Consider the following 27,809-nt stretch of genomic DNA (forward strand, 5'->3'; position numbering starts at 1 on the left):
GCCCGGGGGAAAGTGCGGCCTCCTATGCCGGCGGGAGGGAACCAGATGCTGCATGAGGGCTCCCGCAGAACGGCTTTCAGCCAGGACCCCATGTCCCCGTCGCCCCCAGGAACTCAAGTCCTGGTGCCGTCGCACCACCCCGACCCTCCTCCCTTGGCACTGGGCTAGCGAACCCGTGCCCTACAGGGGTCATTCCACTTCCGCCCCCCCCCAAATGATCCCAGATCGGGAGAAGGGCGGGATGATGGTGGGGTCGCCTCCGAAGCCGAGGCTGAGAGTGAGCAGTGAAAGGAGCTGCGGGTTTGGACTCGTTAGCCCTTTATTGAGTCCCTCCCCCGCGGCGGGGCGCCGAGCTGTGTGGCGCGGTGGTCTCTGCGCAGGTCCTCCGCGACCTGAGCGCCAGGCCCCAGGTGCGCGGGCTCCCCAAAGCGGGGGCGGGTCAGTGCCCGCCGGTGCCTGGGAAAGAAAGCTCGGTGGGCAGGCGCTCCGAAGGTACTTGGCGGCTCCGGACTCCAGCTCACCCACTTTCCCCAGTGGGTTTCTCCTCTACCTCCCGACCCAACTCGGTCTTCCCAAGCCCCAGAGTAAAGGCTGGTGGGAAAGTGTAGTTCTGCACGCGCGCTAGGGGGCGCGCCCCTCCTGCCGGGGGTTGGGAGGCTCCCAGCGATCCCCGTGCCACAGGAAGGCCATCATCGAAGAGGGGACCGGAGCGTAGGGCCAGCCCCGCCGGGCCCTTCAGGCCACACTCACCTTCCGGCCCATCCGGCCGCTCTTCCTCTGGCCCCGCGCTGCCCTCTTCCCCCTCCAACGCCACCTCCTCATCCTCTTCCTCTCCGGAAGCGCCTGGCCCCAAGGAAAGCGCGGTGAGGTGGGAGTCCCGCTTCTCTGGTCGTGCCCCCCCCTCCCCACCGCGCCCCTCTGGACCCCCGGTCCCCGCGGCCTGCCGCCCCCTCCCATCCTGCGTCCCTCACCCGCCTGGAAGTCGATGGTCCTCAGCATTTCGGCCACGTGCTCCACGCTCACGGTGAACTGATCCATGCTTTCATAGCCCGGCTCTGGCCGTCCTGCCAGCTCCACTTTCGACATTGTCCCGACCCTGCGGCGCGGCAGCCGCTCAGCTGGAAACGCCCCCCGCACCCGCAACCCCCTCCGCGCGGCGGCGGAGCCCCGGCAGCCCCTTCCTTGCCTTTCCCGCTCGGCCTACTCACTTATTGATCAGCTCCTTGGCCTGCTGCAGGGAAGAAAGGAGGGGGAGCGTAAGCACCGTGCCAAGCGCTGGCAAAGTCCCGTTTCTGGTGCCCACAGTCCCGCGGGGTGGGCGGGGATGTGTATCCCAATTCGTTGAGGAGCAGGTGGACTCAGACGGGGGTGACTCGCCCGAGGCAAAGTGGGGCAGACGGGTGCTGGAGGTAAGACGGGAGCCCCGCCCTCCAGGTGGTGCCCTCCGGGTGCCCGGGCCCCCACGGCAGCCACTCTGCGGCCTGCCTCCCTCCCCCGGGGCCCACCTGGAGGTAGAGCGCCATCTGTGGCTCCTCCATGGACTGGATGGCCGACTCCACGAGCTTAGAGGAAGCCTCCAGGTGGTCTCCGTACTGGCGGATGAGGCCCCGCACGCGCTGCAGCTTCTGCTCCTGCTCGCGGGCCAGCGCCTGCAGCAACTCAGCCTTGCGCTCTTCCAGCACCGCGCACAGGGCCTCGAACCTCTGGGTTAGTAACTGCTTCTGCCGCCGGCTGTTGTCCTGAAAGAGGGGAGCAAGGGTGAGACCTCCTTCTTGGTCGGGAGGGGACTCCCCGCCAAAGGGAAGCCACCGGGGCCAAGAAAGTACCCCACATAGCGGCAGACCTACAGGTGCAGCCAAGGGCAGGGTCTTCTCAGTAATAACCGTTACAAGATTTTTAAAAATTGAGATATAATTGACTTTTAACATTACATTAGTTTCGGGTGTACAATGTAGTGATTCGGCATCTGTATATATTGTGAAGGGATCACAAGTCTAGTTACCATCCATCACTATAGTTACAAAGCACAGAGAAGTGAAGTGACTGGGCCAAAGTCACAGAGCTAGCAAGGGGCACAGCTGGGACTCAAACCTAGCAGCTTGGCTAAGCATATCCCACCACTTGTGATTCACCCCCCAGGAACCCAGAAATCTCCCCTCCCTCCCATCCCAGGCTCACCTCTATGGTCTGGCACACCTCCTCCATCTGTGTGATCACTGCCTGCACGCGGTCGTTGCCGGCCACCAGCATTGCGATTCCATCGCTGAGCTCACTCTGCCACACACACAGGCCAGCACTTAGAACTGGGGGGCCCTGCCTAGAGCCGTACCCCTCCCATCCGGGCAGGGCACCCCCTCCACCCCACCATCAGGGCTATTCCAGAGATCTAGATGGCTTGGAACCATCTAAGAAGTGTGGAAGCACATTCATGGGTTCTGGAAGGAGGCGGAGAGAGGAGCCCCTCCACCACCAAATGAGAAAGGAGCAGACATTTGCCAAACATCCAGGCCTCGGGCTAAGTGCTTTATCTGTAGATTCGTGTCTTCCATCAATTTGGAAATATTCTTTGTAATGATCTGTTAGGATACTATTGCCTCTTCTCCATTCTTTTTATTTTCTCCTTCTGTGACTCTGAGGAGGCATGTGTCAGAGCTTCTCATCCTCATCTCCCGGTGCTGCATCCTGGGCTATTTTTTTAGGCCTCTCTTCCTGTTTGCTAATTCTCTCTTCAGTGAAATTTCAACAATTATATTTTCATTTTTTTAAGTTTATTTATTTATTTTGAAAGAGAGAGAGAGAGAGAGAGAGAGAGAGAATCCCAAGCAAGCTCCATGCTGTTAGCACAGAGCCTGATGTGGGGCTCCATCCCATGCACAGTGAGATCAAGACCTGAGATGAAATCAAGAATTGGACATTTAACTGACTGAGCCACCCAGGCACCCCTATATTTTCATTTTTTAAAGCAATTTCCTTTTTAAAAAAATATTTTTATTTATTTTGAGAGACAGAGAGAGTGAACAGGAAAGGGGCAGAGCGAGAGAAGGAGAGAGAGAATCCCAAGCAGGCTCTGTGCTGTTAGCTTGGAGCTCATCATGGGGCTCAAACCCACGAACCAGGAGATCATGACCTGAGCTGAAACCAAGAGTTGGACACTTAACAACTGAACCACCCATGTGCCCCTAGAGTTTCATTTTTAAAATCTCTATTTGGTTCTTTGTTAAATCAGCATTTTTGACAATCTATTATTGCCTGTTCTATTTATTCCATTTTTTAAATGTTTATTTTTGAGAGAGAGAGAGTAGGGGAGGAGCTGAGAGAGAGGGAGACACAGAATCCAAAGGAGGCTCCAGGCTCGGATCTGTCAGCACAGAGCTGGACGCAGGGCTCAAACCCACAAACTGGGAGATCATGACCCGAGGCAAAGTTGGATGCTCAAACGATTGAGCCACCCCAGGCACCCTTTTTATTCCATGTTTTTAAAAAAGCATTTTATACACAGTGATACTCTATTCTTTAATAATTCCAATATCTGAGGGGTGCCTGGGTGGCTCAGTCAGTTAAGCGTCTGACTCTTGATTTCGGCTCAGGGCATAATCTCACAGTTCATGGGTTTGAGCCCCGCATTGGGCTCTGAGCTGACAGTGTGAAGCTTGCTTGGAATTCTCTCTCTCTTCCTCTCTCTCTGCCCCTCCCCACTCTCTCTTTCTCAAAATAAATTAAAAAAAATTTTTTTAACTATTTTTTTTCCATTTTTTTTAATGTTTATTTTTGAGACACAGAGAGACAGAGCTTGAGCAGGGGATGGGGCAGAAAGAGAGGGAGACACAGAATCCGAAGCAGGCTCCAGACTCCGAGCTGTCAGCACAGAGCCTGATGCAGGGCTCGAACTTGTCAACCGGGAGATCACGACCTGAGCCGAAGTCAGACGCTTAACCGACTGAGACACCCAGGCGCCCCCTGAGCCACCCAGGCGCCCTTAAATAAAAATTTTTAAAAATTAAAAACAATAATTCCAATATCTGAATTCCTCAGGGGTCTGATCTGTACTTTGTTTCTACCGCCTGCACTCATGCGGTACATTTATTTCTGTATCTTCACTTTTGAATTGATATTTTGTTGTTCTTAATCTAAGGAAAACCCAAATACCTAAATTGAGGGTGTTTTCCTCCAGGCAGAATCTGCATTCGCTTTTGTCAAAAGTCAGGTGGCATGACCGACTACCTTAGTTCCTGGGATTCCAGTTTAACCTGGATTTCTTCAGTTCAGGTGTCCACCTTACAGAGGTCTGGAGACACAGTCTCATCCCAACATAGTCTCATCCCTCTGGCTCAGTAATACTGCCAGCATTTACCCCGTGGGAAGTCTGGCCTTTTCTGTGCTTACCACCCCGGGTTCTGTGGTCAGCTTACTGCCCCTTCCTCACCCCACTCCACCCCCACTTGGAGATTTCCTTTACTTTCTATGTGCCCACTGATACAATTTTTAAATTATGTTTTATGTCGAATCTAGCTGTGTGGTAGTGAGAGGGCCCGGAGAGCATCTAGGCCACCAAACTGAAGTTGCTCACATCTTCCATGATCTAATTGTGTCCTTACAGCAACTCTCAGAAGCAGGCATTTTCATCCCCATTTTACAAGCAAGGAAAGTCAGGGCCAGAGAGGTCAAGTGACTTACCTAAGGTCACACTGAGTCATGCATAGAGCTGGGACTGTAGCCCTGATCTGCCTGCCTTTACATGTGTGTGTGTGTGTGTGTGTGTGTGTATAATTTTTTTTTTTTGAGAGAGAGAGAGGAGATGGCTTGAGTGCCATGTGAGCAAATAGGGGAGAAGCAGGGGGTGGAGAAAGGGAGAGGGAGAGAGAGGGAGAAAGAGAGAGAGAGAGAATCCCAAGCAGGCTGCATGAGGGAGGACTCCATCCCATGACCCTGCGATCATGACCTAAGCCAAAATCAAGAGTCAGTTGCCCAACTGAGCCACCCAGGCGCCCCCTGATCTGCCTGCCTTTAAAACCAAGTGCAGTGACTTTTAAACCCAAGTGGAGTGACAGGATGGAAGTCTGAGAGGCTGTCCTGTCTCTGGTCCCACATGCCTGCTCCCTCTGCTGCTTGATACCTTCTGGCGTTTGTAAATGGTGGGCAGGGGGGCCACCTCACAGTCCTTGTGGGCACCGAAGACCTTACAGAGAGAGCAGGTGGGCACTTCACAGCTCAGGCAGTAGATATTGATCTTCTCCTCTTCATGCTCCTCGCACATAAGGTGCTGCTCAGCCTTGGAGTGCAGTGGTCTGGAGGGGAGCGGGCAGGGTGGCGGAAGGGTCAGGGGCCAGGCTGGGGGGAGGCGGGCCCCACAAGTGCAGGTCCCCATGAACACCTTCTCTTCAGCCCTCACCAACCACCAATCACAGTTGGAGCTGGGGCTGGGCAGGTGAGCGACTTCCACAGTGCCCTTCATTCGAGGAATACAGAGAGCTAAGGGGTAGAGGAGGCCTAGATCCAAGAACAGCATCTGTTCCAGGGGGCCAGGGAAGTCCCACAGGGTAGGAAGCCATAGAAGGTTGTCAAGGGCCTTGCTGGTGGACTGCCAGCCCCTCCCCCAGGTGGAGAGGGTGCAGGTGAAGCCCTGCCCAGGATCTGAGATGCCTCAGCTGGGTGACCTGGGGCAAATTCCTCCCCCTCCCAGGGTCCAGTCCTCTAATCACTAAAGAGGCTGATCCTTTCAGTCCTTCCCTTCTGGCTGATTGGTTCCCCTCTCTGTTCTGTGTCCCAGGCCCTGCCCCTTTGAGAGACAAGAGGTCTTGACAGCTCACCGGGAAGACTCTTGTTTGTAAATGTCGATAATGTTCTCCACTAGTAGGTTTCGCTGCAGGCCATAGACGCCATGTCTGTCCAGGACAACCTCATGCCTGCAAGATGGGCAACGGAAACGGCCTCCGGAAGACACAGTGGTGGAGCCCCGGGATTGCCACAGAGGGTTCGAGGCCTGTAGGGACAAGTAGCATGAGAGAACACACACGGTGAGGCATGGAGGAACGGGGAGGAGGCAGGGGGAAAGGTTGTGGGGGCTGAAATAAACTGTAGGAGAATGGTGGAAGGGGAGGCATCAGCTCCGTTCCTTGGGGAGGTCCTCCTCCTCTGAAAATGGTGGGTGGCCATGGAGATCTTCTTTCCCACTTTTGACTCATTACTCCTTAAGTGTCCCTGCATCCAGAGCCCAACTTTGGTCAAGGCCCAGTCAGGATGGTCTCCCTAATGGGGCCCAACTTGCAGGTGTGGGGAGACATTGGCATTGGCAGGAAGGTTAAGGTTGGAAATGGACTCTGTGTGGTGCAGCCAATGTCCTCCTGGGGCTTTCACGGACCACAGCTAGGGAGATTCTCTGTAACCCTCAGCAGGGAAGCCCAGACAAGTGCTGAATAATGGGGCACACAGGCCACATTGTGCCGGGCAATTCCTAGGAAACCATTCTAGAGACTGGGAGCCAGGAGTCCTGTGTTCTTGTGCTGCCCTTCACACAGTTCTACCATGTAAATTCGAGCAAGCATTCGATGTCTGGAAAACTAAGGACTACACTGGATTATTCATTCTACAACAAATATTGAGGGTGCCAGGTAATTTCGAGGCTCTGGGGATAAGATGAACAAAAGCCACCCTGCCCTAAGGACAAGCAAACTGACAACTACATCTGGCAGGCAGGGTTATGACAAGAGTCAAGCTTGGAAGGCAGATGTACGAGAGATGTTCATCACTTATACCTCTTAGAGAACTTGCTCCTTCCCATCCTAAAAGGGAGAACCCCACTATGGCCCAGGCCACAGATGACTGGCTCAGAGTTGAGGAGGTGATCACCTGACCCAAGCAGAACCAATCACATTTTCTCTCCAGGAATTTAGAACTGAGACACAGAGGTGGGGGTGGCTAGACCACCTGCGGCTCTGAAACGGAAAAGACCTGTGGAGTTGGGCAGAGAGCTGACATTGTGGAGACACTGCAAAGACACAGTCTTGTGCAAGTGGAAGTGGAAAGCCCAAGGGGTCAGAAAGTATGAACAGGAAGGCTTGTCTTTGGAGAAGACCACAAAGTCAACTTGTGGACAGCAGCAGAGAGAAAAAACTGGTAGAGACTGTTTGTTGTTCCTCAGTATTCACCTTCTCTTCTTCAGTAATACAGCCTCTGAGTTTTTAGCAAGACACATGGAATAAAGACTGTGTCCGGGGCGCCTGAGTAGCTCAGCTGGTTAAGCTTCCGACTTCGGCTCAGGTCACAATCTCACGGTTCCTGAGTTCAAGCCCTGCACGGGGCTCACTGCTGTCAGCATAGAGCCCACTTTGGATCCTCTGTCCTTCTCTCAACCTGTTCCTCCCCTGCTTGTGCTCTCTCTCGCTCACTCTCACTCTCAAATAAAATAAATAAATAAATAAATAAATAAATAAATAAATAAATAAAACAAGACTCTGTGTCAAGTCTCCCTTCCGACTGAGTATGACCAGGTGGCTACATTCTGGCCAACAGGATGTAGACAAATGTTTTATGCAACTTCTAGGAAGTATCTTTAATGGAAGGGGCATATGCCCTACTCTTTTCTCCTTCCTGTTGGCTACAATGAAGATGGAGTAGCTCCAGCTGAAGCAGCCATGTGGCTCCATGAGGTAGTCACAGGATGAGAATGGCAACAAGATAAAAGGAGGGAGTCTCTGGACTGCCTACCTATACTTTTGCTTGAGAGAAAGAACACATTTTTTACCTTCTTTAAGCCATTACTATTTTGGGTTTTCTGTCACTTAAGCACAACTTAGTCCTAGCTGGCTGGAAGGCCATGGACTCCTAGAGACTAATGAAGAGAATAGTCACCTGTGACTTTGAAAACTTAGATGTATTTCCTGAAGGTGAGTTTGATGAAATTCTCCAAATCCTCACGCTGGACATCAGCCAGAGGGACCCTTATGTGTGCAACAGCACCCAGGATACACAGAGGGCATCCAAGTCCGCAGTCTTCTTTGAACCTTTAGAAGCAACAGATGTAGGCAAGGCAGGAAATGTGGCCTCTGGGAAGTGGGCAAGCCTATACTAGGGAGAGTGACTGGCATGTCACAAATCTCACATTTTGGGGGAATTTCTTGTGAATCCTAAGAAGTTAACACATTAGGCCAGAACCAATTACTTTGAGATTATCCAAGGCTGCATTTGTGCCTTTGTCTTTCTCAGTAGCTGCAATTGTATATAAATCCTGCTGAGTTTAGGGTGTGGGTTAAAGCGTAAGACCACTGGGCTTTTGCTTACTTAATACAATGACCTTTCATTACTTAGAATCCAAGTGAGCAAGGAGGTGTTGGGAGAACTCCAAGCCTGCAAACTCCTGGAGGGATCTTACTTCTCTTTGATTGCTAGTGGCTAGCATATAAAAGTGCTCAGGAAATGGTTGAATGGGTGGAAATGGGTTTGAATGTTTGAATGGGCTAAAGTCTTAGCCCAGAGCACAAACTTCTGAGTTAGCCTCTCTCTTCCACCTTCTTCCCTCACAGCCCCCCCTTCCTCTATACTCATTATTTAACATTCAACTCATGTTTTGAGGGCCAATTATGTGTCAAGCACCATGCTATATGGGCTTCCCAGACATTATTGAATTTAACCCTCAAGGACTCCTTGTAAATATGGTGGAGGATATGAACATTAACCCCCTAACTAAGACTACAGGAAGTATAGTGACAATGGCTAACCGGACACATACTTTATGCCAGGTTCTTCTCTAAGCTCTTTTATCTGTATTAACTCATTTAAACCTCTTATCGACCCTTGAAATAGGTACTACTATTAGCCCCATTTCAAAGATAGGAAATTGCAGCCCAAAGGTGTTAAATAAATTGTACGGGGTCATCAGATAATAGATGGCAGAACCAATATTTGAACTCAGGCACTCTAACCCCAGGGTCCATTCTAAATATCAATATGCTAGAAGTGCCTGGGTGGCTTGGTCAGTTAAGCATCCAACCAGCTCAGGTCATGATCTCACAGTTTGTGAGTTTGAGCCCCGTGTCGGGCTGTGTGCTGACAGCTCAGGAGCCTGGAGCCTGCTTAGGATTCTGTGTCCCCTCTGCCCTTCCCCTGCTCGTGCTCTGTCTCTCTCTGTCTCCCAAAATTGAATAAACATTTAAAAAAATCAATATAGTACATTGTTAGATGGAGTAGAATTTAGGCCACCTGAAGCATGATGCCCAGAGCTAACATTCGCCCCTCTGAATCTCAGGTAAAACAGATTTTAGTTAGAGTCGTAAAAGGCCACACATCAACCCTTCACAAAGGAAACAACAACCTAAAAGTGAGCTGTGCAACTGTGGATTATTTGAGCTGAGGTAAACAAAATATGACCCATTAACCCAAAACCCCTTGTGTCATGAAGCAATACAGGGGTCCGGCTTGCAACCAGAATAACCTGTTTCTCTGTGAAAAGGAAAGGAAACCGCTCAAATCTCAGGGAGACCTTCGCCCATGGATCTCCACATGCCCTCAGACTAGCTAGTTCACCAGATTCTGTGTGAAAAACATACTGAGGCGATATAACCAAACTGAGCCACTCAGCTGCCTGCTAACCCAGGTCATACCCCTCTAATTCACCACAGAAGCCAAAGGACTGGGCTTGCAACAGAGATGACAAACCGATGGGAACATCCAGCTAGCCAGTTTACAGTTAAGTGGACCATGGAAGAAAGCCAAGGTAGACGGGGGGTTGACTAACAAATTCATACTCAGCCTCAGATAAAACTGCCCTGATTCAAAGAGGAATGGTAAGCAGAAGGGATCCAGCAGGAGATGTAAACGGACATAATAAAAAAGGAAAAAGAAAGCATGACAAGCAGCGGACAGACGAAGAATATGCTTTGTGAGAAGAACTGCTTCTAGACACAGTATTTCAATCTAACATTTTTAAAGAAAACAGGGGCACCTGGGTGGTTCAGTCAGTTGAGCGTCCGACTTCGGCTCAGGTCATGATCTACAGCTCGTGGGTTCGAGCCCCGCGTCGGGTTCTGTGCTGACAGCTCAGAGCCCAGAGCCTGCTTCGGATTCTATGTCTCCCTCTCTCTCTGCCCCTAACCCACTTGCATCCTGTCTCTGTCTCTCTCAAAAATAAATAAACATTAAAAATTTTTTTTTAAAAAAGAAAGAAAACATAGTCTCTTTGATTAAAGAAGAGATATAAGTGATCAAAGCTGGGAGAAGTGAAGGGAAATGGCAGAATTAAGAAATCAAGTAAAATATGTTACGAACATAGAAGCGAAATTCACTCATGACACTACAGCAGGAAGTAGAATGGAGACACTGGCAGAAGTCACATAGATCATAGAGGAAAATAACAGGGTAAAAGCAATCAGGACTACGTGCTACAACGTGGATCAACCTTGAGGGCTTTGTGCTAGCTGAAATTAGCCTGCTGCGAAAGTACAAATACTGTATGATCCCTCTATATGAAGTACCTGAAATAGTCAAATTCATAGAGATAAAAAGTAGAATGGTGGTTACCAGGGGCTGAGGGGCAGGGAAGCGGAAGGTTATTATTTAATGGGTACAGAATTTCCATTTGGAATGATGAAAAGTTCTGGATACACAACAGTGTGAATATACTTAATGACACTGAACTGCACACGTAAGAACGGTTAAGATAATTGGGGTGCCTGGGTGGTTCAATCGGTTAAGCATCGGACTTGGTTTTGGCTCGGGTCATGGTATTGTGATTTCTTGAGTTCAAGCACCATGTCGGGCTCTGCACCGGCAGCACAGACCCTACTTGAGATTCTCTCTCCCTCTCTCTCTGCCCCTCCCCAACTCGTGCTGTCTCAAAATAAATAAACTTTAAAAAAAAAGAATGGTTAAGATGACAAATTTATATTATGTGCATTTTACCACAATATAAAAACAGTTAAAAAAAAAAAAAAAAAGCAATCATGACTTGGGACATCTGGGCCAAGGAAGCAGATTTGGGTGGACCGGGAAGCCCACTACCTCTTCACCACTTCCTCACCAGGTAAAGACATTTTAGCAGCTCATCCCATTGGCTAATCACTGCCATTCTCCTGGGCCCCAGGGGTCTGAGAGGCAAGCAGTATCAGGCAGTCTCCCCTAAATCCTTTGTCTAAAGAGCACCTTTCTGGGGAGAGGACACCGGCAGGCAGGTGGGAGGGAAGGGTTGCACGTCTGCCTTCTTTGCAGTTTGGCTAAGGGCTGGTGCTGACGCAGGTACCGCAGCTGACAGCAGATTTCCCAGTCGTCCACTGGTCCCATGGTCTCCTCCCTCTCCCAAAGCTCAGTTCCTTCTGCCACATCCTACCTCTGGCTGGCTGGCTTTCCTCTTAACCTCCAGGGCATCCCCTCTTTTCTGTGACTGCTTCAGCCATGCCCCCGCCTCCAACTCCACACCCCATATCCTTTGCTAGTCAGTCTGTGGTATATGTATCAAAGGTGCCCTTTGGTACTAGGTCTAAATTTCTAGTAATGAAATAGTTAAGTTTATCTTTTGGATTTCCCAGGCTCTTTAACTCATGGCGCACTCACGCTGCTTAGAGGCCCTCTCTGTGTTCCTCATGAGCTAACTCAGTGTTTCCCTAAATACGGTATACATACTGATGAAGGCATGATGATTTCAGGTGGTATGAGGATGGACATTTAAAATTGTTGTGCGTTGGGGCGCCCGGGGGGCTCAGTCGGCTAAGCATCCGACTTTGGCTCAGATCATGATCTTGTGATTTGTAGGTTCGAGCCCTGCGTCGGGCTCTGTGCTGAAAGCTTGGAGCCCGGAGCCTGCTTTGGATTCTGTGTCTCCCTCTCTCTCTACCCCTTGCCTGCTCACACTCTGTCTCTCTCTCTGTCTCTCTCTCTCTCTCTGAAAAATAAACATTAAAAAATTTTTTTTCCAATTTTTGTGTGTTGATTTTAATGTGTATTAGAAAAAATAACCAGCCTATATAACTAGGGATTTTTCAAGGATTATGTCATTTAGAATGAAGATAAAGTAAATATTTAAGCTTTAAAAGTGAGCCCCTTTAAAGGAAATAATCAACCATTGCACAGGTGGTACCCAGCTATTGCAAAAATCAGGAAGCTAAATGAGAGGAAGTCTGAGGAGTCACTCTCTTTTCCTGACGTCCTCCTCAACTGAAACTTATTTGTCTTGTGTCCCAAACCTTTTGCAAATGCTGGGTGGCTACTTTGAGAAAGTCACCTGTACTGGATATGTGGATAAAATGGTTACCCCTTGGGGCACCTGGCTGGCTCAGTCGGTTAAACATCTGACTCTGATTTCAGCTCAGGTCACGATCTCATGGTCATGAGATCAAGCCTCACATGGGCTTCGTGCTGAATGTGGGGCCTGCTTGGGATTCTCTCTCCCTCTCTCTCTGCCCTTCCCCTGTTCATGTTCTCTCTCAAAACAAACAAATAAACATTTAAAAAAAAGGTTACCCCTTCTTGGTATCATCTCTGCATTTTAACAGAAGGCATTTAATGCAGCACTATATAGGGAAAGTAGCAATGATCTGAAGATCTGGTTTGGGATTTGCCATTTATGACCTTAGGAAAATAATTTCTCTCAGGGCCTCAATTTCCTCAGATCTAAAAAGGGGATCTGTACTTAGCACTTGCTCCCTTCAAGGGCTGATGTTCTGTGAGCAATGGGCATTGACTGATATAATATGGTAAGAGTTTCACACACCCTAATCGGACGAGGAAGGGAGCTGGTGGTTTTTATAACAACCTTCCCCTCTCACACCATGTAGGCCACCATCCCCCTCTTTAACTTTGACTCCTGTGATTCAGTATCTCACTTGTTTGTGCCTCCCCCAGCTGGCCCTGGAGCGCCCTCTTCCTGCCTGATATAAACAGTTCCTGAAATCCCATCTCTGAAATAGTCCTAGTGTGTTTGTTTGTTTTTACATTTTAAAAAAGAGTTTATTTTTTTATTTATTTACTTCGAGAGAGACAGAGCACACAAGTGGGGAAGGGGCAGAGAGAGAGAATCCCAAGGAGTCTCTGCACTGCCAACACAGAGCCCAATGCGGGGCTCGAACCCACGAACCGTGAGATCGTGAACTGAACCGGTCAAGAGCCAGGTGCTTAAGTGAGCCACCCAAGTGCCCCTAAAAAGATTTTATTTTTAAGTAATCTCCACATTCCACATGAGACTCAAACTCACAACCTTGAGATCAAGAGTCAAGTGCTCTGTGAGTTCAAGCCCCACATTTGGGGTGGAACTTACCTAAAAAAAAAAAAAAAAAAAGGGCCACACTACCGAATGAGCTGCTAGGAGCCCCTAGTTCTAGGGCGTTTAGATGGATTTACACGTTCTATCATTTGCATTATCTATGAGGTTTGAATTTTATATAATGTACCTGTATTGTTTTTGTAATCATAATAAACAATAAAATTTCTTTTTCGTATAGGAAACATTCTGGTTGCTTGACAGCAGAGGAGCAATTAAATGAGTTATAATGGAATTATTATGTAATTATCTTAGAGTTCTTTGTAACATGGAGAGATACTCATGTTACAATTTCATTATTATTTTTAATGTTTGTTTATTTTTGAGAGAGAAAAAGAGAGTGTGAGCAGGGTAGGGGCAGAGAGACCGGGAGACAGAGGATCTGAAGCGGGCTCCGTGCTGACAGCAGAGAGCCCGATGTGGGGCTTGAACCCACAAACTGTGAGATCATGACCTGAGCAGAAACCAAGAGTTGGAAGCTTAACCAATTGAGCCACCAAGGGACCCCTCATGTTATGATTTTAGATGAAAAAAAGCAAGACATAAATCAATATAGACAGTAGGATCCTAATTTAGGAATGGGTGATGGGATTCACAGGTAATTTAAAATTTTTCTTTGTAGTCATTTACATTTCCCAAATTTCTATGGACTCTGAATTACCTTTAAAATGCATAAATATAAAAGTTAAATATTTTTGCAGTAACTCTCATTGGCTGATAGAATTGTGGATTATTCGGTTCTTCTTCTTTTTCTTTTTTTAATAAATTCCAAATTTTGTACAAAGATTTTGGGGTTTGGAAAAAAACTTTACCTTTTAAAATTGCAATGCTCAGTACTGACATAAATGGAGAGGGGGCGCTGGAGTGCCATAAACGCCAGGAAGATAAACCAGCAGGAGAACGGTAAAAAAACTTTGTTAGTTCAGAGGAGGGGATGTTTAAGAAGATACCATTTTTAAAAAATGGCAGAGAAGGAGGGACACACAGAATCCTGAGCAGGGTCCAGGCTCTGAGCTGTCAGCACAGAGCCTGATGTGGGACTCAAACGCACAGACTGGGAGATCATGACCTGAAGTTGGATGTTTAACCCACTGAGCCACTCGGGTGCTCCCAAGAAGATACCATTTGAAGACAGGGTAGACAGGTAGCAGGTGGTTAGGTAGGAAAGAGTTTCAGGAGACCAGAGAGACTATAGGATTTTAGGTTACAAATAGGGGAGTCATGGGGCGCCTGGGTGGCGCAGTCGGTTAAGCGTCCGACTTCAGCCAGGTCACGATCTCGCGGTCCGTGAGTTCGAGCCCCGCGTCGGGCTCTGGGCTGATGGCTCAGAGCCTGGAACCTGCTTCCGATTCTGTGTCTCCCTCTCTCTCTGCCCCTCCCCCGTTCATGCTCTGTCTCTCTCTATCCCAAAAAATAAATAAATGTTGAAAAAAAAAAAAAAAAAAAAAAAAAAAAAAAAACAAATAGGGGAGTCATGGTGGTGGGGGGGGCTAGAAAGGTGGGTTTTACCATGAAGGGCTTTTTTTTTTTTTTTTAATTGTGGTAAAATCACAGAGGGCTTTGAATTTAAGGGTAAGGATCTGAACTTAATTTTGTAGCCAAGGTTTCTGAACTAGGAGATAAAATAAGAGTAAATATTAATCTCGGGGTGCTTGGGTGGCTCAGTCTGGTTAAGAGTCCAACTTTGGCTCACTCAGGTCATGATTTCGCAGTTTGTGAGTTCGAGCCCTGCATCAGGCTCTGTGCTCACAGCTCCGAGCCTGAAGCCCTTTTCAAGTTCTGTGTCTCCCTCTCTCTCTCTGCCCCTCCCCTGCTCTCTCTCTCTCTCTCTCTCTCTCAAAAATAAACATGAAAAAAAAAAGTGAATATTAATCTCACAGGTAATTTGGATAGATGGGAGGGGAGAGAGAGGTTAAAGGCACAGATCAACTGGGAAGCAAGTGCAGTAGTCAGTGCAAGTCACCTGCCTGCCCTCAGGTGGTGGCAGAAATCTTGGGAAGACTGGGGATGCCGGAGGTGGAATCAGTAGGACTGGCCAATCACTTAAATGTGGGTGGGCTGTGGGGAGAGGAGAAAGTCAAAGACTATTCTAGCATTTCAAGCCTGGATGCTTGGGAAGATGCTGGTGCCTGTAATGAAGAAGTATTTAATCTGGGGACCACAGCCCCAAAAGATCCATGACCAGAATTCTGTGAACTCAGATGAGAAAAAAAAATCTTATTTTTATTTTCATTAAATAGCATAAATTGGACATTTCCCTCAATTGCACATGTAGGCAACAAACCACAATTTTAGAGCACTTTGCCACCAACAGAAATCACAGGTATTTTCACATCACAGTATTGTTGATCGAATATCCAAAAATAATTTATGCTTATCACTACTTCTGAACTATAGTAGTTACTAGGCCCACTGCTTGATCTCATTATTTAATGTGTTAATCAAGGAGCACATACATTACTCTATCCAACGTGTTCTTTATTATTGACTGATTGATTGATTTGAGAGAGACAGAGATCTGTCAGACATGTTCTAATTACTTTGGTAATTATATTCCAGTGTTTCTCAGGCTTTTTTCATGACTGTTCCTTCCAGGAAGCTTTTAAGACATGTTTGCCCCTAATAGCCATCCCTTCCCCATTAAATTTAAGTACCCAAAATCGACAAAAGTGAAACTCATAGAAGCAGAAAGTAGAAAGGTGGTTGCCAGGGGTGGGGGGTGTGGGAAATGAGGAGATGCTGGTCAAGGGCACAAACTTTCAATTCTAAGATGAGTTCATTCTGGGGAGCTGATGTCCAGTATGGTGACTATAGTTAATAGTTAGTTATATATTTTATACTTGCCAATTGCTAAGAGAGTAGCACACAATGGTAATCATGTGAAGTGATGGATGTGTTAACTAGTTCGTGGTAATCATTTCACAGTATCAAATCATCATGTTGCACACCTTAAATATGTCTAACTTTTGTCAATTATATCTCAGTGAAGCTGGGGGAAAAAGTTTTACATGAAAGCAAAAACTAAATAAAAATTTTAAAATATAATCACAATAAAAAATTTTAATACCATGGATATTCTTGGGGCAATATCACCCCCGTTGAGAATGTATGAGAATGCATGCTGTGTTCTAATGCAATCCATTTTCTTTATAATCATATATAGTACATATAATTTTTTGTAGTACATATGCATTTAAAAACATTTTTGGGGGGCACCTGGGTGGCTCAGTTGATTAAGCGTCTGACTCTTGATTTCGGCTCAGGTCATGATCTCACAGTTCTGTTCGTGAGATGGAGCCTCCTTTAGATTCTCTCTTTCCCTCTCTCTCTGCTCCTTCCCTGCTCTCATGCTCTTGCAAGAGAAACAAATAAACATTAAAAATATAAATAAATAAAAGCATTTTTCTCACATAAACCACACACATTGCCCTTAGAGTCCACAGGCTTCACAAACTGACAAAGGGGTCCATGGTCCAAAAAGAGATTACTTCCTGCCCTGATTGTGAGTCCTACATGGTCTCATGACAGACAGGAATTTTATACACTAAGGTGTAGATGGCAACTTTCTTAATACATTTCCATAGCTGACAGTCTCTACATTGGACTAAAGATTTCTCAGCTGACTAATATCCAGATAGCAAAATCCTATCTTCTGCTTCTGTTTATCTTTGTATTTCAAGACTAAGAAAGAACACTGTATGTTAACTAAGTAGAATTTAAAAAAAAAAAAAACACTAAAAAAAGATGCAAGTTTTTGTAGACAATTGTTGTAGAAGCATATGGGAATAGGCCTGTTCTTAACTCAATGAAACTACACTGTATATAATGCATCTTTGAATTAATATCTTAAGATACAAGCTTTTGTAAACAATTGTGTAGAAGCATATGGCAATAGACCTGTACTTTAAAAAGACTAAAAATATAACTGAAAATAACTGACAGGCTTTATTACACACTTAAATTTTGTTCTTTCCTTAAATCTTACCTTTACACAAGAAAGCCAGCCCCATAAAGCAAAATTTCATGTGCCAATGAGGTGATGTGTAGAGAAAATTCCATCACTCTAGGAAACAGAAGACCTACATTTATGTCCCTACTCTGTCCCTTTGTAAGACTATAACCTGTTTCTTGGGTTGTCCCTGTAAAATGGAAGTAACATCCATTCTATCTAACTCAAATGGAATTATAAATGTGAAGGTACTTTATAAATTATAGAGCGTTTCACAAAGAGTGGTTAACAATCCTAAAAGTATATGACCACATAGAACCACAGGTCATGAAACAACTGTTCCTTCTTCACTGTGGAGGATACAATGGAATGCAATAAATAAATGGAATTTAATTCTAGGCTATGTTCCAGGCTTTTGTATGGCATACATTCCATGAGCCATCTCTTTTAGGCTGTATGGTGCTTCCTTTCTTTGTAATATTCCATAGCATCTAATAAAAATGTTCTGTCTAGAAAGATACTCTGTGAGTTCAAGAGGGTTGCTGGAGGCTGTTTCCCTCAAAATGGTGACCTCGTCAATGAGGAATAGCGGACCATGCACGTCCCTTGAGCCACACCTTCACAATATACTGGAGAAACCATGGCAAAACGGTAGACAGAAGATCAGACATTTGGAGAAATGCTGAAGAGCCTTAGAAGAATCCAGATATTGGCCACCAGTGGGTGGGAGAGGGATTCTGAGTGGAGGGTTAGCTTTGCCTGACAGAACTTAGCAAAGAGCCTGGCACAAGGGGTCTGTGGCAGGAGACTGGCTGGAAGGAAGATCAAAAATCAGAAGAGTGAGACAAGTCAGGACACTGGTAACAGAATAGAAAACACTTAAAAAATGGAAATCCATAGTAAAATTTCCTGAATTTGTGAAATCAGATTGTTAGAATTATAAGGATATTGAAGGTCAGTTTAGGGGTACCTGGGTGGCTCAGTCAGTTAAGCATCTGACTTCAGCTAAGGTCACGATCTCATGGTTTGTGAGTTCAAGCCCCACGTCAGGCTCTCTGCTGTCAGCGCAGAGCCCGCCTCAGATCCTCTGTGTCCCCCCCCACCCGCTTCTCTCTATATAATAAAAAAAAAAAAAAAAAAGATCAGTTTAAAGCATCCTATTAACCCATGTATGTGTAAACAGGCTTGAAGAGGTAAAATAGCCTGATTGACACCACACGGCAAATCAAGGAAGAGGCTGGTGGGACTAGAACTCGGGAGCTGAGTCTCGGTCTAGGTTTTTGCTCTCCACTAACCCAGTTTCTCCCGTCACGTAAGCAAGACCCCTAACACTGCCATAAGGTAAATGCCGTTCACAAACTTGCAGTGAACCAGTTTCTCACAAAGGAGACCCACCCATGGTTGGGCTGGGGAGGTCCCTCGGGAGCAGGGGAAGTGGTGGAGGAGGCAGGCCTGACAGCGGGTCCTCACAACGAACTGGTAACGAACTGGCTTTCAAGGTGGAGTGAACCAGAGGGCATGTCTTTCCTGGACTGCCCTTTATCACAGAAGGCGGCGGCGGCCCCTTTCTTCATATTCCCGTATCTGCAAATCTCTCCCTAAATGGACACCCTCCAGAGACTCTGTTCCTCAACAACCTCTGGTTGTCTGTTAAATTACAACAGGTTGCAGCTCATAAACGAGTGCCCACAGTGAAGTGGGGGCAGGTACAAAAATAAACTGAAGGCCTGCTTAAAGGAGTTTAGAAGTGACTAGAGTTTACAAATACAGAAACGCATGGGAAGATGTTTGTGTCAAATTCCCACACCAACAGCTTTCCTCTAGTCAAAGTGCTTGGTAGTTGAGTGGGTGCAAGTGTGGAGAAAGAGGGAGGGAGAAATTAGAGGGGGTTAATGTGGTATTTTGGTGTCTTTTCTCTTTAAAGTCAGGGTGAAGGAGAGATGTATTACAGCTCTAAAGGAAACTAGTTAAATTGTGATGGCAACTATGTAAAGATACGTATGTCAACAGGGGCTTGAAAGTAATATGCAAAGGAGAAAGTAACTGTGCTGGGAAAGTACGATAATGGAAGACTTTCTCCCAAACCTTTAATACTATTCAACATTTTCAATGACATGTTTTAGTTATTCAAATTTGCTTCCTGACTCTCTAGTTAACCTGATGTTATAAAGTCACAATTCCCTAAGTTCTTTTTTTTTTTTTTTTTTAAACATTTTTAAGTAATCTCTATGCCCAAAGTGCTGCCGAAATTTATGACCCCGGGAGCGGGAATCGCCTGCTCCACAGACTGAGCCAGCCAGGTGCGCCACAGTTCCCTGAAATTCTTGTTTGTTGTTCATCACAGCAGTTGTTAAGACAGCAAAACACTGGACACCATCTAAATGTTTTAGAGGACCAATGAAACAGACTGTGGTCCAGTCAGAACAATGGAGCAGAGCACTATTCAGCCATTTAAAAATGAAAACGTGTATCTGAATGTGTAGAGATGGAACAACCACCAAGAGAAAGCAAACAAAGGCAGATGTAGGACAGTGAGTCTAAACACACACACACCCCACACTCAGATGTAGCTATCCATGGAAATTTCTGGAAGGATACCCAAGGAAGTTGGATATGGCTACCTCCATTTGGAGAAGGGAACTGAGGGCCTGGGGTTGTCACTTTTCATGATACAAACTCCTATTTGAAAGAAAAGTGTGTGTGTGTGTGTGTGTGTGTGTGTGTGTGTGTGAGAGAGAGAGAGAGAGAGAGAGAGAGAGAGAGAGAGAGAGGGAGAGAGGGAGAGCGAGCGAGAGAGAGTGAGAGAGAGAGATACCGGTATAACTTTTATAAGTTCTATTAACTTTCTAGGCAATGTTCTCAGGGTATTCTTCTTAAGTGGTTTTAAGATAGAATTACCAAAAGTCCTAAGCTTGTTCCCATACTTAGAAAACAGACAATCTGATTATGCCTACAGTTGTCAAAATGTGGAGGCAATGTGAGAAAAAACTAAATATGCTCATCTTTCAGAGGGAGATCTACTGAGATGTATATACAGAAGTGCAGCCAAAGAACTGGGTCAGCCTCCCACCAGGCTGCCCCAAATAAAGCAGAGCAAGGAAATGAGCTGTTCACTCTTCTCCTTGGTGGTGGAGGGGGGGTTGCCCAGGGGTGCTCTGCACTTTAAAAAGAGACACATCAGTCCAGATCCACAGAACCATCCCAAACCTCTGGGAATCCTGTTGTTTCCTAAATATTCTGCATTGGGTTTGACTCAGTCCCTTTCTCTCTGGGCCCAATCAGTATTCCAGAGCTTCTCCTTTTTTTTTTTTTTTTTTAATTTTTTTAATGTTTATTTATTTCTGAGAGACAGAGCATGAGTGGGGGGAGGGGCAGAGAGAGAGGGAGACACAGAATCAGAAGCAGGCTGCAGGCTCTGTGCTGTCAGCACAGAGCCCAACATGGGGCTCGAACTCACAAACCATGAGATCATGACCTGAGCTGAAGTCGGTCGCTCAACCGACTGAGCCACCCAGGTGTCCCAGTATTCCAGAGCTTCAAGGAACCAAAACAGTGTGCCTGAGTACAGAGCACTGACTTGAACAAGAGAGGTCACTTAAACATCATGTAGCCTCCCTATAGATAGGGAACTTGTCTCTGGGTCCCTCTGCCTGATACTATATGCCTCCCACTTTAATATTCTGACCACTTATTTTCATAGGACAGATTACCTTCACTTTCGAAATTCCTCTTTGCTTTCATGTATCTCAAGATTTAATGGCAGGATGTTTCACTACAAATTAATGAGAAGGGATGGCAAAATCTTGTTGCCATTCCCTCCTAGGCATCTCAGCCTGGAGGAAAGGTACTCAGACCAAGGGGAAAACTAAGATGGTGGGCAAGGCGAAGCCTCTAGTACATGACTTGATGTCCAAGATGAGCAGACAGAGAGCAGTCAGCCTTTCCCAGAGACAGACAATCACTGGCTTTGAGATACTCTGGGGCCAAATAATGTAATGGCAGGTTTAGACACACAGAATAGGAGATGAGAATGGGCCTCGATGGGAAGATGGCATACAGCAAAGGGTGGGTCACAGAGCATAGCTGTGGAATGGCTGACTTAGCCAGCCCATTGGTTTTTCCCAAATACACTACCCTGAAAGAACCAAATAAAGTCTTGATTGGGTTAAAAAGCATTTGTGTTCAACATTATTTCCTTCTGAATTCTGATATGGTTGAAGGATATGTGTTCAAATGTTCCTTCTCACTGCCGTGCCTACTAAGCTAGCCAGCTCTGGTCTATTCAGAGATTTTATTTCACTTGCAAGGTGTGTGTGTGCATGTGCACGCGCACGTGCACGGAAGAACACACAACTTTCCCCTTTATGATCTCTTTACGATCTGTGATCTTTGTTCCAGTGGCACAAGGCAAGAAAGAAAACCCGTTTATAAACCATTTTGATAAACGCTCTTTTCTTTTTGAAACCAGTAGCTAAAATGACATTTGTGAATTCGATTAGCAACGTATGCTTTGCCCCATGACCTCACATAAACCAAAGGTGGTTGCATTTCTCTGCATTCTTTCTGCTTAAGTGACCACAATCCTTTCTAACCAGCAGGCCCTTTTATTAACCAATCTGGAGTGGGGCACTGGTGTGAACTTTTAGTTGGGGAGAATTCCCAATCTCCTGCCCACTAACTCTGCCCCAAAAGAGGATGTGCTGAGCTTTGTCTCAAATACAAATAGTTTCAACCTGAGCTTTTCTCACAGGGCTTATTTTTTAATGTTTCATTATCTCAGTGATATTTTCTCCAAATCTTCCCTACCATTCTCAAAATCTGAAACTCCAAACTGGAGTGCAGAGTCTAGCACAGACTATTACACAGCCTGGTGTAGGATCACCTCCCTCCCAGTTTGTAGTTTCTATGGGGGTCTTCTCTCCTCTGCAGATGCCGGCATTCCAGCCGCGGTCTGTGCACACATAGGCTGTCAGCCAGCCTGCAGAGCCACTGCTGACTCATGCTTACATTGTGATCTACTAGGACCCCGAATCTTCTGCTCTTCTACCAGGACAGCCAGCACCCACCTCACGGAGCACTCTGCCCATCCCCTTCTGGGGTCTCAGCTCTGACCTGATGACAAGTCTCCCGCAAATCCGCAAATCCGCACTGCGTCACCTGGCCCTGCCCTCCCCCCTCCCCATCCCTGGCCCACCTGGAAGACGTCGTTGGCACACTTGCGGCACAGGTTGTGCTGGCAGGGCAGGATCACCACTGGTTTGGAGAACATCTCCAGGCAGATGGGGCAGATGAGCTGCTTCTCCAGGTTGTCCATGCTGTGTGCATCCCCTAGCAGCGGCTTGAAACCCACTGTGAAGTTCATCCCCTCAGCGATCGTGCCTGCCCTGGCCTCGGCCCTGGTCCTGGCCTTCCCTCACTGCCTCTGGACCCTTCCTCGCTTAGACCGTCCGTGGATTCTTGTTCCCTTCTACTGCTCACTCTTGAAATAGCTCTGCTATCTCTCCTGTCCCCTCCTCCAACAATTCACCTCGTCCTCAGATAGCTGTTTTCAGACACTTCTCTATTCTTTGCTCTGTAACCCAGCCAGACACATGTAGCTTTATCTATCCCTCCCTCCCTGAATGACTCTGTCCCTGGAAATTTCTTTTGTTCCCCAAATGACTCTTGTTCCCTCTATGGGCAGCACTGTTTGTCCCTTACTTCCCAGAGAGGAGATTAATTTTAACATGGGGGTAGGGAACAAGGGGCATCTGCATGACATTCCAACTCCCAATTTAGCTCATGTAAGGCGAGCCACAGCTGTCACCAAGTGAGTGACCCTGACTCACTCGGGAATGGGTGACTCCCTTAAGCAAGAGCAGGGGTGAGCTTCACTGTTTATGGTGAAAGGTGGGTCTGCAAAGGTGCCAGGCGCTCACACTCAGAAGGCTCCTATGAGCCCCTGACCCCCATGCTCTGCCTTGGGCTCTTCTTCCATGGCAGTGATACACAATCTAAACTGGCCTGGATGAGAGGAGCCATACGTGACTCAGGATGGCAGGAAAGATCTCACCAGACCTACAGTCAGTGAAAGTTTCTGCCTCCAAGGCATAGCCAGTGACCTTTACCTTCTTCTGCTGATCCCTATAAATCAGAACAGGGGCATTGGCGACTAGAGAGAAAGGCTCTGGTCCAACACTTCTGGTCCATTGTTGTTCTTGCCCAGAACCTTCTTATACCACCCTAGGGAAAAAAAAAAGCTAAGGAGGCTAGAGCTGGCAGTCGCACCAGGGCCTGGAACGACCTCATGAGCGTGCCTCTGAAAAAGTGTGGGAATTTGGTCCATGAACACATCACTGGAGCCACTCCAAGGACTTTAAATTTGTTAGGAAATCGAGAGAAGTTGAGCTGAGCAGAAGGGACCTGAGTGCCAGGAACCTATTTTGGGTACCAGGGGAATTGGTCTCTGGGGAAATTTTAGAGCACTGACAAAATCATAATCACAAGGCTCCGGGAAGTCTCTGCCCCAACTCTACAGTTGTCCTGGCCTCCTCCTCTCCAAGGCAGGCTGGTCTCAGATGTGAGCACTGGCCCTCTGTCTTTTTCTCCCCGGGCCTTTTGCTCGATCCCAGGCACAATTAGTCTTTCTTAGGCCCAACAGATGCACTGGGATTGGACAAAAGCTCTTTTATTTATTGACATTCTTTACCCCTTCTCCCAGTCAGGAGAGAGGTTTGAGGAGTTACTAGCTTTGACCTTGGGTGGACAGGAAAATAAATTGTGTGGAGACTATACCAAACAGGCAGTGTGAAGAGGCATGAGTGGTAAAAGGGTCTGGAAAAGTATAATCTTCTCCCTATCACATGTTTCACACCCCTGTTTTAAGAACAAAATATATGAGGATCAGCTTGCACAAGACATGGTGAAAAGGATGAAGGCAAGCAGGCACTGATATGTGAGCTTCAGCTAACTCATAGGACCCATGCTAAGGCATGCTGTGCTGTGGTGTAGTCCAGGGAGAATCCAAAGGTGGGAGAACTACCCCTACATCTCAAATGCATTCATACTTTGCCCGGGTTGATTCATGGTGGCATGGAATAAGGCTGACAGCGACAAGTGCATGGGCACCAGAAGAACGTGAGACCAGCCCCAGAAAGGTGTGCTGGCATAGGAATGAGGCTGATGGTTAGAGTTCTTGGTGCAGAGGTGCAACAAAGGAGGTTAGCTGCTATAGTAGCTCTGGGAAAGGATCCACCCTGCTCACTTATCAGGATCTTGGTGGAGATATTGCAAGCAGCTAAGGGACCCTACCGGCTGAAATTGGCTCAAATCCCAAGGAAGGCACAGGAAAAAGAATGCTGGGGAAAAGTCTGTCACCACTGCCTGAGACCTCATAAGGGTAGGGACGGGAAGGCTGCTCTCTAAACAGATTAAAATTGGGACTGGAGCTAAAAAGAAGAGTGGCTGGGTGACCCTGTATTGCCAGGGTCAGTGATACCATCAAGGACAGAGGTGGCATCGTCACTAGGATAGATGCCATCAATGCTTCCGAAGTTTGGATTCTTATAAGAAGAGGGGCAAATCAGGGTCAATGTCAGGACAGGGCTACTTGCTCCTCTCTTCGGTGTGTCCAGTGGATTGGGTGGCAGAAGGCACCCTCACTGGGTCAGCACCTGGGGGCAAAAGAAGTTGGCATCTTACTAACAAGAAGGAATGATGATCCAGAATTTAAAGCAAGCCCTCTGTGGGTAAGGATATAAACACATGAAATCCACAGTATAAAATATAAACTTTCTACTAATGACTCATCAGAAGTTAGTCTATGTTTCTTTTCTTATCCCTTGATTCTGGCTGCATTTCAGTTTTCATAGGTACCTCATTCCTCTTAATCTTTTAGCCATTAAATTCATTATCATCGTCCTCTCTTCTAAAATTTCTTTTGTTTCCTATGGTGGAATTTGAAAACCACATATATCAACAATTAATAACAATTTTTAGTCCCGGGGTGAGAAAAGCATCACTTTGCAGTTACTCGTCAGCATCACTAGGTGGCACTACAGTAAACTTCAGTCAAGCCACACAAAATTAACTGCTTGGGGCGGGGATAATCTGGCACGTCATCTTCCTTTAGAGTAAAGGCAGTAAACTTCATCCTCTAGCTTGTCTCCAACTATTGCCTTTTCTAGGCACTCTCCCACCCATTCCTTACCTTAACTCCCCCCGACTCCCAGTTCCTTAGCCTAACAGTCATGAGAGGCCGATATTACATTCAAATTGTCAGTCGGCGGCAAAAGCCCCTCAGAAACCGGGTGTATCCCCTTCTCTTTCTTCACTTTGCCTCAATACTGACCTGAGTCTCCCATATTAGGGGTTCACGGTTTCACTCCCAACTATTCTTTCATTCCTAATCCAGTTCTTACCTCAGGCCCTGTCTATGGTCCTCACCTGACCTGGGAGGCTGATTCTGGACATTCTGCTGATATCTTCTAGCAACGTCCTCAGATGGTGGCCTAAGTGTTCCACAGCAAAAGCAGCAACAGCAGCAGCAACAGCAACAGGTGAGCAGAGCACACAGGAGGACAAGTGTCTGAAAGGTGGGAAAGAATGGCCTTGACCCAGCAGTTCTTTTAGATTTCCATTCCAGTTCCCCTCCCTGAATCCCCCCAGCACCCAGAAAATAAGAGAGAGAAGCATTTGTCCTAGGAGAGGAGGCTTAGCTCTCCAAGAAGAGGAGGGTCACCCCTCCTTCCTTATTCTTTTTTTTTTTTTAATGTTTTTATTTATTTTTGAGACAGAGAGAGACAGAGCATGAGTGGGGAAGGGGCAGAGAGAGAGGGAGACACAGAATCTGAAGCAGGCTCCAGGCTCTGAGCTGTCAGTACAGAGACTGACACGGGGCTCGAACTCACAGACTGTAAGATCGTGACCTGAGCTGAAGTCGGACGCTTAACCAACCGAGCCACCCAGGCGCCCCCTTCCTTATTCTTAAAGGACTAGAAGAATTGTATACCTTGAACCAACAACTATTCAGTGTAAAATAGTAAGTGACGCCTTCTTCGCCAAAGTGATCATATATATATATTCCCAACGAGCCATGCCGGTCGTAGATTTTCCGCTTCTTGGGGTCACTCAGTATGGAGTGGGCTGTGTTGATCTCTTTGAATATTTCTGTTGCTTGAGCATCCCCTGGATTCTTATCTGGATGATACTTCAAGGCCAGGTTCCTACCCAGGCAATACGCAAAAGGAGGGAGAGGATGGCTAGGGAATGGCTGGGGAGGGAGGGCAGGATGAACGACAGGGACAGGCCTTTGGATGTGAAGAAAGAATGCATGAGATGTGGTGCCAAGGATGGAGGCAAGCAACCCAGGTCTAAATTCTGTCCCACGCCACAATGAAATGGATGATGGCCCTGTCTGACCCAAAGTGAGGGCTCGAGGGTTTAAAAATGGGTCAGAAAGCAAGGTAGAAAGAGAAGGGTTTAAGGGGGGGAAATCCCAGGGCTTAGAAAGAGGCTGAAGTCTAAACCTGTAGGTCTTTTTGATGTCTTCGGGTGAGGCGCCCTTCTTAAGCTCCAGCACCGCATAGAGGGTTGTGCCACTTTTGGACAGCCGGTGGGCCGCTTCATCCAAATGAGCCATGATCTGGGTCAGAGGAGATGCATTTGTGAGAACTGCCACAGGGGAGGCCACGGAGAAGTGAGACTCCTAGTGACAGGAAACCCAATGCCTTCATTGGCCAGTCAAGTAAAATGACTACAAAGGGACAAGCGCAAGACAACAGTGAGCGGGCTCTGTGACTAGCAGGAGAGTGCAGGTGACCAGAAAGGACATCCAAATTCAAATTTTAAAGAGGAAACGGCTCCTCACATTTCCCAGCCACAGCCCTTTCCCTTCAGCGACACAGCCCTCCAGACACACCCCGCGTCGCGGAGAGGTGTAAGCAAGGGAAGGCCCAAACCACGGGAAGAAGCGGATTTTGTCCAGAACGACTAGTCCCGGAAGAGACGGCTTGTCCAAGCTCACTGTGGCGTTGGAAAGACCACGGCAGCCCAGTCCTCGTGCAGGCTGGGTCTGGAATCGGGGAGATGCACAATTCCCAAGAGAGAAACAATTCAGACCAAAGCCTGAGCCACCTGAGAAGTGAGGTGTCCCAAAAGCCAGGCCGGAGGACGCTGCTGCAGCTAGGCCAGAGGCCTTCTTCTCCCTAGCCTCCCCTCTCAAACCTCGGAGCGCGGGCAGCGGGGAGAACACAGGGGTGACTCCAGGGATGAAGTCCCAAGCGAAAGGAGTAGCTGCGGGGGCCGACCAGACAGGGACCAGGGAGCAGGGCCCCAGAGGGTGGGAGGCAGCCAAGGCCACAGGCTCGGAAGGTAATGCTCTGGTTCCCAGAGCCCTCTGGCTCTGTGTGGACTCCGCACCCGGCCTGGCGCTCTACTTCTACCTCAGAGTCGCCCTCCTCGGCTGGGGAGCCCTCGCACAACCTCCATCCGGGTGTGAAACTTCACACCGCCGAAGTCCAGTGGGCAACCGCGCTTGTGCGCCGCGCCAACCTTCCGGGTCGCTTTTTGGCGCCGCCGGAAAATCTGGAAGATGAGGCTGCGTGGAGGCTGGGACTTATTTCACTCACAAGGAAGCCT

At 47.4% G+C, this 27,809-nt stretch overlaps 2 protein-coding genes across 6 annotated transcripts; both read right to left on the reverse strand.

The window, feature by feature from the left end:
- Nucleotides 1-317: 317 nt before the first annotated feature.
- On the reverse strand, nt 318-22,984 carry TRIM54 (tripartite motif containing 54). Of its 3 annotated transcripts, XM_047854639.1 has the most exons (10): nt 22,387-22,473; nt 7,849-8,000; nt 5,808-5,980; nt 5,114-5,285; nt 2,179-2,274; nt 1,506-1,739; nt 1,209-1,231; nt 972-1,096; nt 751-843; nt 318-456 (listed from the first exon to the last, which is right to left on the reverse strand). In XM_047854639.1, the coding sequence occupies exons 2-10, from the start codon at nt 7,921-7,923 to the stop codon at nt 440-442; spliced, it is 1,008 nt and encodes a 335-aa protein (XP_047710595.1). In that variant the 5' UTR covers nt 7,924-8,000; nt 22,387-22,473; the 3' UTR covers nt 318-439. The 3 variants fall into 3 exon arrangements, with proteins under 3 accessions (XP_047710595.1, XP_047710594.1, XP_047710596.1); XM_047854638.1 differs by lacking the exon at nt 7,849-8,000 and having other exon boundaries at nt 22,387-22,984; XM_047854640.1 differs by lacking the exons at nt 5,114-5,285; nt 5,808-5,980; nt 7,849-8,000 and having other exon boundaries at nt 22,387-22,984.
- Nucleotides 22,985-23,179: 195 nt separating this feature from the next.
- DNAJC5G (DnaJ heat shock protein family (Hsp40) member C5 gamma) lies at nt 23,180-27,722 on the reverse strand. Of its 3 annotated transcripts, XM_047853398.1 has the most exons (6): nt 27,614-27,722; nt 26,699-26,814; nt 26,182-26,395; nt 25,617-25,758; nt 25,047-25,117; nt 23,180-24,844 (listed from the first exon to the last, which is right to left on the reverse strand). In XM_047853398.1, the coding sequence occupies exons 2-5, from the start codon at nt 26,809-26,811 to the stop codon at nt 25,065-25,067; spliced, it is 522 nt and encodes a 173-aa protein (XP_047709354.1). In that variant the 5' UTR covers nt 26,812-26,814; nt 27,614-27,722; the 3' UTR covers nt 23,180-24,844; nt 25,047-25,064. The 3 variants fall into 3 exon arrangements, with proteins under 3 accessions (XP_047709354.1, XP_047709353.1, XP_047709355.1); XM_047853397.1 differs by lacking the exon at nt 25,047-25,117 and having other exon boundaries at nt 23,182-24,844; XM_047853399.1 differs by lacking the exon at nt 25,047-25,117 and having other exon boundaries at nt 23,182-24,844; nt 25,592-25,758.
- Nucleotides 27,723-27,809: the final 87 nt, after the last annotated feature.

Source organism: Prionailurus viverrinus, chromosome A3 (assembly GCF_022837055.1).
Source record: "Prionailurus viverrinus isolate Anna chromosome A3, UM_Priviv_1.0, whole genome shotgun sequence".
Lineage (NCBI taxonomy): Eukaryota > Metazoa > Chordata > Mammalia > Carnivora > Felidae > Prionailurus > Prionailurus viverrinus.